At 49.3% G+C, this 15,457-nt stretch overlaps 1 protein-coding gene across 6 annotated transcripts in view; it reads right to left on the bottom strand.

Moving 5' to 3' along the window:
- MED15 (mediator complex subunit 15) overlaps positions 1-15,457 on the bottom strand; it is an 85,494-nt gene that overhangs the window by 11,554 nt on the left and 58,483 nt on the right. For 4 of the 6 annotated variants that reach the window (XM_011986063.1, XM_011986067.1, XM_011986065.1 and 1 more), the window contains 3 exons: positions 12,200-12,438; positions 10,020-10,376; positions 8,269-8,376 (listed from right to left, as the gene is read on the bottom strand). In XM_011986063.1, the coding sequence (XP_011841453.1) occupies positions 8,269-8,376; positions 10,020-10,376; positions 12,200-12,438 (704 nt within the window). Of the gene's footprint in view, positions 1-1,392; positions 1,513-8,268; positions 8,377-10,019; positions 10,377-12,199; positions 12,439-15,457 lie in introns of all 6 variants that reach the window. The other 2 variants (XM_011986062.1, XM_011986066.1) reach the window with 2 other exon arrangements.

Here is a 15,457-nt window from a genome sequence, read left to right as displayed (position 1 = left end):
AGGGATGGGCAGGGACCACTGTCTGCTAGGCTTATAGAGGCATTTCCCCTAAAACAGAAACTGAATTGTAAAGTTCTTTTGGCAAATTTGAGGTTTCCACAACAAACCCACTAAAATGGAAAGCCTGTATGATTAGAGAACTTCAGCATCATTTTATTCTCAGAACCTTAGCACAGTGCCTGGCACACAGAATGCATGTGGTAACTACTTGTTAAACAAATGACTGTACCATGGAGCAATTCCAAATTTCATACAATAAAGAGAAGCCGGGAATTCATATCCCTGAAAAGCAAAATGTACACAGAAGTCTACCTCTACCTAGAAAGGGGATGTGTATTACAAATTACACACTCTACACAGCAAACTCTACAACAGCATGGCCCAATGCCATCTTGGCCACAAAGGCCACGTTCTGGAGTCTGTGCTATCCACTGCAGCAGCCACTAGCTTCCCTGTGGGCAAATGAGGGCTTGAAATTTATTTGGTACAACTGAGGAACTGCATTTTTTCATTTTATTTAATTTTAGTTGACTTTTGGGGTTTTTTTTTTTTTTTTTTTCCATTTTTAAAATATATGGCCGGGCGCGGTGGCTCATGCCTGTAATTCCAGCACTTTGGGAGGCTGAGGCGGGTGGATCACGAGGTCAGGAGATCAACACCATCCTGGCTAACACGGTGAAACCCCGTCTCTACTAAAAATACAAAAAATTAGCCGAGTATGGTGGCGGGCGCCTGTGGTCCCAGCTACTCAGGAGGCTGAGGCAGAAGAATGGTGCAAACCCAGGAGGCAGATCTTGCAGTGAGCCGACACTGTGCCACTGCACTCCAGACTGGGCCAGAGAGCAAGACTCTGTCTCAAAAAAAAAAAAAATACACACACACATATATATATTTTTTCCCATGAAAAATAAAATATATATGTATATATAATTAGAGAGTATGTCGCTATGTGAACCAGGCTGGTCTCAAACTCCCAGCCTCAAGTGATCCTCCCATCTCGGCCTCCTAAGGTGTTGGGATTACAGGCATGAGCCCCTGTGCCCGGCCTAATTTTAGTTAATTTAAATGTAAACAGCCACACATGCTTAGATAGCACAGCTCTAGAAAGCAAAACTTTTGCTTAGCTTCTGTTTTATTTTTATCATGAAAATGCGTACAGTATAACTATTTTAAGCTGAAAAGACCCAGATATTTATTCATATCCTCTCAAGAAGCACAAGCTGGGCTTAGCTTCATTTAAAAAAAAAAAAAAAAGGTGACTGTGGGTTTGGCACTCTGAAAGCCACCATAAAGGAAGTCACCGGCAATGATAATGACAGGTGTGCTTTACAAAGGCGCTCAGAGGACGCCCCGAGCTCCCAGCCGTGCCCTGGGCGCTGCCCCGTTAAATACCTGTGCCATGGGCTGTCTGCCCAAAGGGATGGAGCTTGACGGGACGGCAGACACAGCGGTGGTAGGCGGGAACCGGGCTCTTATGTGCATCCCACCTTGGGCCAAGGCTTCCGTGATCATCTTTGAGGACAGAGGGACAACAGACAAGGTGATCGCAACAAAGAAACTCAGTGCCTGGGCAGGTGGAGAGGACATGTGTAGCCTCTGCAAGAAGGAGCACCAGGGTGAGGAACCCTTGGACAGCTCGGGGCAGCCTGGGAGGGGAGGCCGCCCACACATTCAAGCCCACAGCACCTCCAGGTCTATCTGGGCATTGGGAATCTAGAAGATTTGCCAAGAATGCTGCTTCCAGACCTTTCTATTCTATTGGCTGCTCTCCTGCACTGGTGTCCTCAACACACTTCTGAACACACCTCACTAACAGATTAGAATTCTACAGCCCACAGAACCATCAGAGCCAGACCTTGAGGGCCCGCGCTGGTGTTTCTGGAGACCAGGCTCCCGGGGACAGACGTCAAGAGTACATTCCACCAAAGCTTGTGATGAGAACACTCGACTCCCACTGAACCATGAGCTCAGGTAAGCCTGCTCACAGCATCCTTCCTTCTCAGTGGCACACTTCTTACAGCCCAAACCCAAATCATCCACCTCTCCTCCTCCAGGCCTGAGGCTGCTGGTTCTGGTATCTGTTGAGGAACTGGTTTTCTTTCATAACAAAAATGGGCAAAGGTGAGCAAGAGAAGCCTAGGGGGACTGCTTGGCAGGCCTCTGCCCTGATGAGGAAGTTCACCTCCACAGGGATGTGAGTCAGGAACTCCAGTATGAGCCAGGACCATTTCCCTCATCAATGGACACTTCTTGAACTACAAAGGCAGCAGGGCAGCTGAGCACTGTTGTGGGCCCAGGCCCGACCACTCTTGCTCTGGGTTTTGAGTTGGGGATAGGGCCCGAGTCTCGTTTCTAGAGAGCAAGGCCTACAGGCACTTAGGATAGTAACAAACTAGAATAAAACACGCCAGGCTCAGAAAGAAAGCAGGACTGATCCACGGAAAAACAACACATCTCATGGTGGGAGGCTGTGCTCTGGGTCCCAAGCTCCGGAAGGTGCTGCCAGCCTTCAGTGCAGGCAGCGACGGATGCCAGTAACAGAGCTCCAGCAGGAGAGTGGCTGCAGGGAGACCTGTGGCCTCACACACAGGGCCCACACTCGCAACCATGGGCACACACAGGAGGCACGAGAAGACAGGGTGACACAGCCTAGCAGATGCCAACCAGAACCTCACTCGTTCCTCCTGCAGCCAGAACAACAAATGAACTAACTGGGGGTGAGAAACAAAGAAGCGATCCCAATGGGGTAAGAGTCTATTTACCACTACCTGCGGCACTTCGGAGGAGCCCGTCTGAGAGTGCAGCAGTGCTCAACAGCACTCGTTCCACAAGGGAGAAAAGCCTGGAAGTAAGTCAGATGGTATGAGAGAAGCAAACTTTTTTCCAGGAAGAGAAAAACAAACAAAAAAACACAAGGAAGGCAAAGCTTAAGTCTAATGTACTGCTGACTGGTGTTCTTATAACTGAGAACTCCTGATAAGGAAAGCCCAATTTGTTTCAACTACAAATGCCAACCCAAAAGCACCAGTTATGTCTACTGGATCCGACGAGCCAGGCAGCTCTCAACAACACTTCACTACTTCCCAACACACATCTACCCAGAGAGGAGTCCAAAAAACCTCTCCCCGCTCCCAGGTCTGACTCTCCCCACTGCAGTCACTGTGCAGAAGGATCCACAGAAAAGAGAGAGGGTCCTCCAGGGTGGCCAAGGCTTCAGTAGAGCAGCTGTGAATCAGCAATGCCACATACATGCCTATAATGGAGGTCTGTCTTTGATAATCCTTTGTGACTTGTAAATTAGAGTTTGGTTTTCACATACTAAAAGAACAGAAGGTTAAACGACAAAGTATTATAAGGACTGTTTGAAAATGAGATGCATGGCCAGGTACAGTGGCTTACGCCTGTAATTGCAGCACTTTGGGAGGCCAAAGCGGGCACATCTCTTGAGGCCAGGAGTTCAAGACCAGCCTGGCCAACATAACGAAACCCCCTCTCTACTAAAAATACAAACATTAGCCAGGTGTGGTGGCGCATACCTGTAATCCCAGCCACTTGGGAAGCTGAGGCAAGAGAATTGCTTGAACCCAGGAGGTGGGGTTGCAGTGAGCCAAGATCGAGCCAATGCACTCCAGCCTGGGCAACAGAGCAAGGCTGTCTCAAAAAAAACAAAAAAACAAACAAACAAACAAAAAACAAAAAACAAAAACCTGGCACAGTGACTTATGCCTGTAATCCCAGCACTCTGGGAGGCCAAGGTGGGTGGATCACCTGAGGTCGGGAATTCAAGACCAGCCTGACCAACATGGAGAAACCCTGTCTCTACTAAAAATACAAAATTAGCCAGGCACAAGCCTGTAATCCCAGCTACTTGGGAGGCTGAGGCAGGAGAATCTCTTGAATCCAGTAGGCGGAGACTGCAGTGAGCTGAGATTGCGCTATTGCACTCCAACCTGGGTGACAGAGTAAGAGCCTCTGTCTTAAAAAAAGAAAAAAAAAAAAGAAAACGAGATGCATTCTGTCCTGTTTCTTGCTTTTTTAAAGAGACAAGAGTCTTGCTCTGTCTCCCAGGCTACAGTGCAATGCTGTCATCACAGCTCACTGCAGCCTCAAACCCCTGGGCTTACATCATCCTCCCATCTCAGCCTCCCGAGTAGCTGGGACTGCAGACATGCACCACTGTGCCCAGCTAATTTTTTATTTTTATTTTTTTGTAGAGACAGGGTCTTGCTGTGTTGCCCAGGATAGTTTTCAACTCCTGGTCTCAAGTGATCCTCTCACCTCTTTTCCCAAAGTGTTGGGATTACAGGCATGAGCCACTGTGCCTGGCATGTCCTGGTTTTACAGGGGAGAAAGAGAAGTTTGCTGTGTCCTGCTAAATCCCCCTGTGGGTGACATCGCCCTTCTCAGCTAATAAATAACACTAGAAAGAGAACGAGGTGTGCACAGCACAAGGCTGAGCAATTTTTCTAGAATACTCAGTCCCAGGCTACCCTTTACCACACCCATCACCACAGTACTGCAAAGGGCCTAACAGGGCGCCTCTCTTCGGCTCTGAGATGGACTTGAGAGACAGGGCATGGAGGGCTGCCTGCATTGGGGCCCCCAATCCCAGAATTTCATTCATGAACTCAGAGGCCTGTTTCCACAGCACGCAGCAGCTTACACATACAAAGCTGCAACACGTGGTCACCACGTCCTGATGTCCACTGTGTGAACAACACAAGGGGAGCTCCAATCTGCATCTCTGACCTCCTGGTTAGATGGTGACTGATCAGATCTGAAGGCCCTCAAAGTGAACCAGTCACTCACCTCTATTAGTTTCAGGAACAATCTAGGAACAATCTAGGATATCAAGATATGTGTCATTGGTAACAGCAAAAAATTGGAAATTATTACAAGGTCCAAGAACAAGACGGTAACTGAGGATGGCAGGAGACATTCACAGAGTATGATGAGAGTCCCTTGGCGTCGACCAGGGCTTTCTAATTAAAGGAGAACATTTCATCCCATGTTGATGTGGAAGATGCTGCACAAAAACCGCAGGATAGCATGGCCTTGATTATGGGAAAGAACCAGAAAGGACACCAGACCTTCTCTCTCATGGAATGGTTCTCTTACTTCTATTCCTCTCCACTTTCTGGGTTCTACAGTTACCACACATACTTTTAAAGTTTTTAGATCAGAGTACTGTAGCCTCACCTGGTCACTGTGCCAATTCAAGATTCAAAAGAAGATCATCAATCCAGAGGGCCCCTCAGAGGACTTGCTGCGCCCAAACCCCCACATCCCCCAGCAGGGGGAGCTGCTATTGGTGGAACAATACAGTGAGGGTGTCCAATCAGCCCCCAAGAAACTGCACTGCTTGCAACAAGGCAAGACCAAGCTCTGAGAGAAAACCAGCAGAATGCAGGTTACAGAATTTCAAGGTGCTACATTTGGACTGAGAAGCACCTCATAGATACGCCCTACCCACTGCTGGACTTTGAGAAACTACAAGGCTCCTCTGCCACTAGCACTTGGGAATCCCCCGCAAGGCAGCACATGGTGCCACAGGGCAGGTAGGCAATGATCCTTAAAACACTAAACTCACTCGGCAATGAACCACAGTGGTAACCACTCTCCATCCTTCCTGTGCCAGCTGGGCGGGGACCTCCACCTGAAACAAGGGGTGGAGAAACTGACAGGAAGACCAGCGCTTCAAGGACAGGCTCAGCATGGGCCATGAGCACACACAACTGGCATCCTGCTTCTGGAAGGTGATGGGATGCCAGTGAGACTACAGAGCGGACACTTCCTTGAGCTAGAAGCCTAACGAACGTACCAGCTGGGCCTGCACCAGCTGAGAACATGGGCTGTTCCATGGCTGTTCACTTTCCAAATACCAAGAAATGGAAAGAAAAGGAAAGTTCGGCTGGGCACAGTGGCTCATGCCTGTAATCCCAGCACCTTGGGAGGCTGAGGCAGGTGGATCACTTGAAGTCAGGAGCTTAGGACCATCCTGGCCCATCTCTACTAAAAACACAAAAAATAAAATAAAATAAAATAAAATAAATTAGCTGGGCATAGTGGCACATGCCTGTAGTCCCAGCTACTTGGGAGCAAAGGCAGGACAATTGCTTGAATCTGGCAGATGGAGGCTGTAGTGAGCCAAGATTGCACCATTGCACTCCAGCCACTCTAGCCTAGGTGACAGAGCAAGACTTTGTCCAAAAAAGAAAAAAAAAAAAAAAGGAAGGAGGGAAGGAGGGAGGGAGGGAGGGAGGCAGGAGTTCTAGGCTGGGAGTGATGGCTCATGCCTGTAATCCCAACACTTTGGGAGGCTGAGGCGGGTGAATCACTTGAGGTCAGGAGTTCAAACCAGCCTGGCCAACGTGGTGAAACCCTACTGCTACTAAAAATACAAAAATTAGCCAGGTGTGGTGGTGTGTGTCTGTAGTCCCAGCTACTTGGGAGGCTGAGGCACAAGAATCGCCTGAACCCAGGAGGCAGAGGTTGCAGTGAGCCGAGATCGTGCAACTGCAACCCAGCCCGGATGACAGAGTGAGACTCTATCTCAAAAAAAAAAAAAAAGAAAGAAAGAAAGAAAGAAGAAAGAAAAGAGCAGTTCTTGCTTTCCTGCTGGGCTTGACCTGCAGTATAGAAGTTTCTGGCCGGGCACGGTGGCTCATGCCTGTAATCTCAGCACTTTGGGAGGCCAAGGTGGGCGGATCACGAGGTCAAGAGATCGAGACCATTTTGGCCAACATGGTGAAACTGTCTCTATTAAAAATGCAAAAATTAGCCTGGCATGGTGGTGCACAGCACTTGTAGTCCCAGCTACTTGGGAAGCTGATGCAGGAGAATCACTTGAACCCGGGAGGCAGAGGTTGCAGTGAGCCAAGATCGTGCCACTGTACTCCAGCCTGGCGATAGAGACTCCATCTCAAAAGTTTCCATGAAGTAAGGTCCTGAACAGAGGAGCGACGGTCCAAAGAGGCAAAGGCAGCAGCTTCCACTGGCTGGGCAGTCACTATGTGCCACCACTAAGCTGACTGTGAACACACCACATCCCTCCTCTGCATGAGCCCAGGACAAGGGAGCCCCCTCAGAGGCCTGAGGACATGCCGAGACACACAGGGAGGTGGCAGAGACCTCCAACTTTGTCACACAAAGTGGTCAGCCTCCCCCAGTTGTAAGTAAACGTGAGTTCTGTGGTATGTTTCATACAGGGCTCCACCTAAGAATGTGACATGGGGACCCTGGCCCCAAGTCATTTGGTGCCATGCCAAGGTAGGATGCTAACCTCAGCTGCAGCTAAACACCTCAGATTCCCTCCTCAGACAGCTTCCCAGGGACTTAAAAGAGGTAGCAGGCACCAGGAAGGACATTACTGAGCACCCCCCAGGTGTGAGATGAAGCCTGCCACCCTTAAGATGACAGCAAAGTGCAGGCGCACTGCCAGCTGTGGGCTGGGACCCAGCCACAGTCTTATCACATCAACTAGCACATTCTGACTCTTTCTAAAGGCAACACCCACTCTGAGTCAGGACCAACAGTGTTTCCACCATCATGTGGAAAGTGGAAAAACTGAAGCCCCAGACCGTACGTCTCCCCACCTCAGTGGCAGTAAGGAGAGGAGGGGCTATAGGAGAAGGTACAGAAACCCTGGGACTCCAATCCCAGGACGCTAGGAGGCCAGGTGAGGCCATCTGCATTCCATTGACACGTGACACATAGAGACACACACATGTTCCACACATGTGACACACCAGCAAGCTCAGCAACACAGGAGCGGCACGCTTCTCATCACACAGCACCAGAGTCCCCGAGTGCAGGTGAGCACCAGGATGCCCTCTCCCACACTCCTGCTGCATGTGGCTCCCATCTGCTTCCGAGTGTCTAGAAAGCTGCCCTCCACCCTGGTCAGCTCTGTACTCAGACTCTCAAATGGAACGTGAGAGGTGAGGACAAAACTGCAGCCTTCTACTCTCTGATACATGTTCCCTGAGTCACTCAGAGTGGCAAGGAAGAGGGATGATGAAGGATGCCCAAGCAAAGCTGGAAACGACACGCACTATGAGACTGGTGGGTCCTAGACATGACCAAGCAGAGCTGCCCACCCCAAGGACTCCAGGGGTGTCTTGCAGAGTGCAAGGGGGAGAGAAGCAACTGCTTTACCAACTTAGCCCCCAGCCCCTAATCCAACCAGAATCCTCACTGTAGCACTCCATGTGCAGGTGACCATGCACCTGCTGGTGACTATGGAGCCCTCCACCCCCAGGCCCTCACCTGGACTCCGGGAGCCACCATCTGGGCAGCCTGAGCTGTTTGTACTGCCGTCTGCTGCTGCACCTGGGGCTGCACAGGGGGCTGCTGCACCACCATCGGAGCTCGGACCTTGAGGGAGAAAGAGAGAATGTGATTTGGAGCCACCTGCGTCAGAGAGCAGAGCCCAGTCCTCCTGCGGGAGCTTAGGAAATGGAGCCTTTCTTGAGATGAGGAATGGGACTTTCATGACTTCATGTGCTGTGATGTCACCTCACTAGCCATCTAGGATCCCATTAGCTCAAATCCAATTCTGGCAAGTGGCAGCGTGGCCCTCCCACTGGGATATCTCCACACATCCCTCAGCACCAGCTATCACCACAAGCACTGACAGCTTCCAATGCAGAGCTTACAGCCTAGCCTGCTCATCCTCTGGGCCAAGCATGCTGATGGTCCATGAGAGCCTCACTCAGCCTGATTTGTTGAAGGTGGGTCAGCTGGCCAGCAGAGGGCAGGGCATAGAAGCTCCTGTCTGTATTCTCAGCATTCTGGGAGGCCGAGGCCAGCGGATCGCTTAAGTCCAGGAGATCAAAACTAGCCTGGGCAACATGGTCAAACCCCATCTCTACAAAATATACAAAAATTTGGCTAGATGTGGGGATGCACGCCTGTAGTCCCAGCTACTTGGGAGGCTGAGGTGGGAGAATCGCTTGAGCGAGGGAGGTCTGATCACGTCAGTGCACTCCAGCCTGGACAACACAGAGAGACCCTGTCTTCAAAACAAAAAAAAGTGGGGGTGGGGGGCAAGCTTGGGCAAAAGGGGCAACTGTGGAGCCACTGCATGGAGGGGTCTCCAGAGGGACGAGATGGGCCCGCACTACCACACAGGGGGCTCTTCCTTAGACATCTCCAAGCCACCAGGGCAAACCCTGCCAGGGCACATTCCACCATGCAGCACACAAGGGTTTCATTCTGCACAGTCCCAGGGGTCAGGCAGTGTGTTGACTCCCAGGTGACAGATGAGTGACCGTATCTGCTCCTCACAACTCTCCTGGACTTCCAGCCTGCCTGTAAGGCCTCTTGTTCACCCCTACATTTGGCTCAGGCCCCACTCCACTCATGAATCACAAATAGAAAAGGCCACAAAAACCAAGTGAGCCAGAGTTATCCAAATGGCCCCTTGATGCAGCTACCTCCATCCTGGTGATCATACTCTATCCTCTGTGCCAATGTCACTGAGTAGACTGGCTTTGTGCAAAGATACAAAATGAGACTGGGAATAACAGTATTTTATATTAATACTCCCCTCGAAAATATAGTAATGAACTTTGTTCTCCTGAGACTTGGCAGAGTGTAAAGAAAACAAAAAAGATATTTGCTTAGAACATTAACTCTGAGCAGTTGGCAAACCACCAGATACTGATGGAGCTGGCACATTCTTCCATGTGGTGCCCATTAGTCGAAGTGCTCACACCCTGAAAGGGCCCACAGAACTGCTGCAATCAGCCACACTGCTTGGAATGCGACTTGGTGCCCCAGCAGCAGCAGCAGCCAGCACCCTGTGCAGGGTGCAGAAGCAGCTCTCAGAATACAAAATGCAAAACACATGCTTCCCTGCTGAGCCATGCTAGAATCAGCAGGGCTGGCAAGGGGCGGGGGCTGCCTGAAGTCTCAGCACTTGAAGAATAGGACATGCTATCTCTAGTCAAAGAGTCTAGAAACTACTGACAGAGTCATGGGCTGCATGTGCTCCACTGCGGGCCACAGGTACTCACAAATTTCAGTGGTGGTTGGGTATACAACATTTGTCCAGGGAGAGCTTGTGCCTGTGACACCAAAGGCTGGGTCTGTGACTGTGGCGGGAGTTGTGATGGTTGGTTCTGAGCAACAGGAGGCTGCTGGGGCTGTGGTGGCGGCTGGTGGTGCTGTGGATGATGCATCTGCTGCAGCTGCTGGGGCAGAGCTTGGGTGGGCGGAGGCTGTGGCTGCTGCATCGGTGGCTGCTGAATTGGCGGCTGGGCCTGCAAAGCCTGCTGCTGCTGCTGTTGCTGCTGCTGCTGCTGCTGCTGCTGTTGCTGTTGCTGGAGCTGCAGCTGTGCCATTCGCTGCAGCTGCTGCTGCTGCTGCTGTATCTAGAGACAGACCAAGCAGCACTCGGTTATCGCTCATTTGCCTCTGTGGTACCAGCTCCTCCCTGTGACACTCTGGGCCCCAGGAAGCCCAGGTGGCCATCTGCAGAGCCATCAAGAAGGCCTTCCTGGCTGGGTGCAGTGGCTCATGCCTATAATCCCAGCACTTTGGGAGGCCGAGGTGGGCAGATCACCTGAGGTCAGGAGTTCGAGACCAGCCTGGACAACCCGGCGAAACCCTGTCTCTACTAAAAATACAAAAATTAGCCAGGCATGGTGGCTCACACCTGTAATCCCAACTACTTGGGAGGCTGAGGCAGGAGAGCTACCTGGGAGGCTGAGGCAAGAGAATCACTTGAACCGGCGGAGTGGAGGTTGCAGTGAGCCGAGATCACGCCGCCGCACTCCAGCCTGGGCAACACAGTAAGACTCAAAAAAAGTCTCGGGAAAAAAAAAAAAGAAAAGAAAAAAAAGGGCCTTCCTGAGCTGACAGGCTGACTCACACGGGGAGAGGCACATCTCCCATAGAAAGACTCTGGGCCCCCGAGGCCAACACCAGCTGCCTTCCTGACACTGAGGAGGCACCAAGCGTGTGCCTGGGCTCTGGTCTACCATTCCACTAGGATGGTTCAGAGGACATATCTAGAAGCTTCAGCAAAAGGTGACAATGAACAGGTATAGCTCCATGGAAGCTAGGATAAAAGCTGAGGCAACTGCAGATTTCTGAAGCCTCTGTAATGATGCTTGCTTTGCCCCTACAGGTCAGTGGCATGAGCCTCACGGTGACAGTCAAGATCTGCTGGTTAGCATGAGAAGGAAAACTGTGGCTGCAGATGCACTGTCAGCTCTGGGACAGGGGCCCCAAGATCCAGAGAAGCCCAGCAAGCTGAGGCCTGAAGGAGTAGGAGGGTGGTGGGGGCCCTTTGGGGCTTTCCTCTCCCAACCAAGACCTGCTGTGAGGGCAGATGTTTAACATGTCTAGACTCTCTATGGAAACCATGGGAAGCTGAACAACTTCTGAGAAGCAGTGCTGCTAACATGACATCACCATCACCCCATGGAACACCGGCTGGAGGCTGACTAACACTGAGCCCAGAACCCAAGACAGAGTGGTAAACAGGAGGCACATGTGTCCTCAGCCAAAATGGTCCACAGTGGCTCAAGTAGTCCCAAGCCTCAGAGTGTTCATCTCACTTCTTGCTTCAGCTCACTCTTGTTTGAATCCCTCGCAGCCCCTGAAGCACACAGGAGGCCTGCCGCCAGATGCCCCAAGCACAAATGGAAGGGCTCGATCACAGAACCTTCCTAGTGAGTCAGGTCCTGTTTTTCCTACCTGTCTCAGACTTTTCTTTCCTTTTTTTTTTTTTTTTTTGAGACGGAGTCTTGCTGTCACCCAGGCTGGAGTGCAGTGGTGCGATCTCGGCTCACTGCAACCTTCGCCTCCCAGGTTCTAGCAATTCTCCTGACTCAGCCTCCCGAATAGCTGGGATTATAGGTGTGCGCCACCATGTCCATCTAATTTTTTGTATTTTTAGTAGACGGGGTATTTTTAGACGGGGTTTCACCATGCTGGCCAGGCTCGTCTCGAACTCTTGACCTGGTGATCCGCCTGCCTCAGTTTCCCAAAGTGCTGGGATTATAGGCATGAGCCACCGGGCCCAGCCTTGTCCCAGACTTTTCGAGAAGCCCATGGAAAAAGGCAGGCACACATGTGTCAAGAGGACCCTTGGCTGGCTCCGTGCACTGCACCCAGCATCGTGACTGATGCCAGCCCAGGGCTCACATTGCAGGAGGGAGGCCAAGAGCAGGAACAGGGCACCTGGTACCTGTTGCTGATTTTGATGATGTAATTTAATTAGATGCTGCTGCTGCTGCTGCTGCTGCTGGAGCTGCTGCTGCTGCTGCTGCACTACTGCTTGGAACTGCTGCTGCATGGCACTCTGCTGAGCCTGGAACTGCTGCTGTTGCTGCTGCTGCTGCTGCTGTAGCGCCGCCTGCTGCTGCTGCTGGAATTGCTGCTGTTGCTGCTGCTGCTGCAGCGCCACCTGCTGGAGCTGCAGCTGGGCTGAGAAAAGACCAGAGTTGCCAGTCAGTCCACAAGGCAGGTTTCCAGAAACGCTGCAGGGCTGCACAGCGAGGGACAAAACAGCCAGCAAAGTCCCCACTGCCACGGCTGCCGCTGGAATCTGAACATTCCATTTACCACAGACAGAAAGATAGAATACGAAGTAGCATTTGTGTTGATTTTGGAATTTCCTATCACGAGTTACTCTGTAATAACCAAAGAGAAAAGAAAAGGGACAACTGAGTCTTTTGGATAGATAAGAAGCCTAGACTCTGGAAATCAGTAATCTCCTCTCTGTCTCTATGGATTGGCCACTTCTGGAGTCTGTACGAATGGCACTGAACATGTGCTGTTTTGTGACTAGCTTCTTTAGCCTAATAGTTACGAGTTCGCCCATGTCGTGGCATGTATCAGCTTTTCCGTGTTATTTTTATCGCTAAATAGTATTCTACAACACCGATTTCCTGTGTTTTATTTATCCATTCATCAGCTGATGAACATTTGGGCTGCTTCTACTTTGTGGCTATTATGAAAACTGCTTATATGAACAGTCAATTACAAGATTTTCTGAGGTAAGGTTTCTTTTGGGGTGAACATAAAAATGTTCTAAAATTGTGATGATGGCTGCACAACTCTGTGAGTTACACTAAAACCTACCGAGTGGAGCACTTCAGATGGGTGAATTGTATGCTGAAGAGAATGATGTCTCAATAAAGCTGTATTGAAGAAATACAGAGAGATCCTTTGTATACTTTGCCGTTTCCTCCAATGGTAACATTCTACAAAATTACAAGGTATCATAACCACGATGTGTGCTCACTTGTGTGGGTGTGTGTACTCAGTTCTGGACAATTTAACCACCTGGGTAGGTTCAGTCACCACCAGTCAATACACTACACAGTTCCCATACCACAAGGATCCCTCATGTTGCCACCTCTCTCAGCAACCCTGACCCACAAACTCTGGCAACTACTGCAGCATCCTCCATTTCTAAAATTTTGTCATTTCAAAATTACATATAATATTTCAAAAATAGAACCATACAGTATGAACCTTTGGCTTTTTACATTCAGCATACAGGTTGTAGTTCTAGCAACAGTTCCTTCCTTGTACTGCCAGGGTATTCCATGGTACAAGCACCTCACACTGTGTTTAACCATTCACGTGAAGGACATTTGGGTAACTGCAGATTTGGGCTACCACAAATAAAGCTGCTGTTAAAATTTGTGCCTGGGTTTTTATGCGAGGTTTTCATTTCTCTAGGAAAAATACCCAAGAGTGTAACTGCAGAGTTGCATATTTCATTTTGAAAGAAGGTAAAACCACTTTACATTCTGACCAGCAATATGAGTGATTCAGTTTCTCTGTCACCAAGATTTGAGGCTGTCACTATTCATTTTAGCAATTCTGATGGGTGTAAGATTTTTTTTTTTTTGAGATGGGATCTCACTCTGTTGCCCAGGCTGGACTGAAATGGTGCCATTGTGGTTCACTGCACCCTTGACCTCCTGGGCTTAAGTGACCCTCCTGCCTCAGCCTCCCGAGCAGCTGGAACTACAGGTGCATGCCAGCAGACCCAACTAATTTGTAAAATTTTTGTAGAGACAGTCTCATTTTGTTGCCCAGGCTGATCTCAAACTCCTGGGTTCAAGTGATCCTCCTGCCTCGACTTCACAAAGTGTTGAGATTACAGGCATGGGTCACTGTGCCTGGCCACGTGTAAAACTTTTAAAATTTATTTTGTAACAGATTTCTAACTCTATCTGACATTTATAAAACATGTATGACCGGCTGGACGCAGTGGCTCACCTGTAATCCCAGCACTTTGGGAGGCTCAGGCAGGAGGATCATTTGAGGTCAGGAGTTTGAGACCAGCTTGTCCAACATGGTGAAACCCCATCTCTACTAAAAATACAAAAATTAGTGGGCATGGTGGCACGCGCCTGTAATCCCAGCTACTTGGGAGGCTGAGGCAGGAGAACTGCTTGAACCCAGGAGGCAGAGGTTGCAGTGAGCCAAGATTGCACCACTGCACTCCAGCCTGGGTGACAGAGTGAGACTCTGTCTCAAAACAACAACAACAACGACAAAAAGTATGACAATACTTTTAAATTTTCTGAAATGTGTTGAAGCTTGCTTTATGATTTTTAGAAACATATTGTTCCATCATATGCTTATATTAAGTTGTTCATTACATTGTTCAAATTTTCTGTAAATGAATTTTTTGGTCTGTTTATCAATAACAAAGAGATGTAATTGAAGTAATTACCTAATACATCTTTCTTCATCTTTTTGTTTGTTTATTTGTTTCTTTTTTGATTTCGCTCTGTCATCCAGGCTGGAATGCAGTGTCTCCATCATGGCTCATTGCAGCCTCGGCGTTCTGGGCTCAAGCAAGTCATCCTCCCACCTCAGCCTCACAAGTAGATGGGACTACAGGTGTGTACCACCACACCCAGCCAATTTTATTGACTGACTGATTGAGATAGGGTCTCACTGCAGCTCAGGCTGGAGTGCAATAGTGCAGTCATGGCTCACTGCACCCTTGACCGCCCAGGGTCAAGCGATCCTCTTACGTCAGCATCTCAAGTGTACCTACAGGTAATTTTTAAATTTTATGTAGAAATGGGTCTCCTATTTTGCCGAGGTTGGTCTTGAACTCCTGGGCTCAAGTGATCCTCCCACCTCAGCTTCCCAAAGTGTTGGGATTACAGATGTGAGCCACTGCACTCGGCCTTTCTTCATCTTTTATTTAAAAATAAAATTTTGAGTGTTTTACTTACAATCCTTTCACATGTTATATTGTAGGTGTGTGTTTCTTCTAACAATAAAACAACTGTGCTGTTTCATTTCCATTTGTTCTCACATTTCCTATCTTTCAGCAGAAAAGTTTAGTCCACTCACATTTATTATGATTACTTATATTTTTAAACTTATTTCTATTAATATTTGTCTTTCCTTTTCTCTTTTTTTTTTTTTTGAGACGGAGTCTCATTCTGTCTCCAGACTGGAGTGCAGT

This window comes from Mandrillus leucophaeus, unplaced genomic scaffold (genome assembly GCF_000951045.1).
Source record: "Mandrillus leucophaeus isolate KB7577 unplaced genomic scaffold, Mleu.le_1.0 Scaffold291, whole genome shotgun sequence".
In the NCBI taxonomy this organism is placed as follows: domain Eukaryota; kingdom Metazoa; phylum Chordata; class Mammalia; order Primates; family Cercopithecidae; genus Mandrillus; species Mandrillus leucophaeus.
This window is presented reverse-complemented; position numbering and strand designations above follow the sequence as displayed.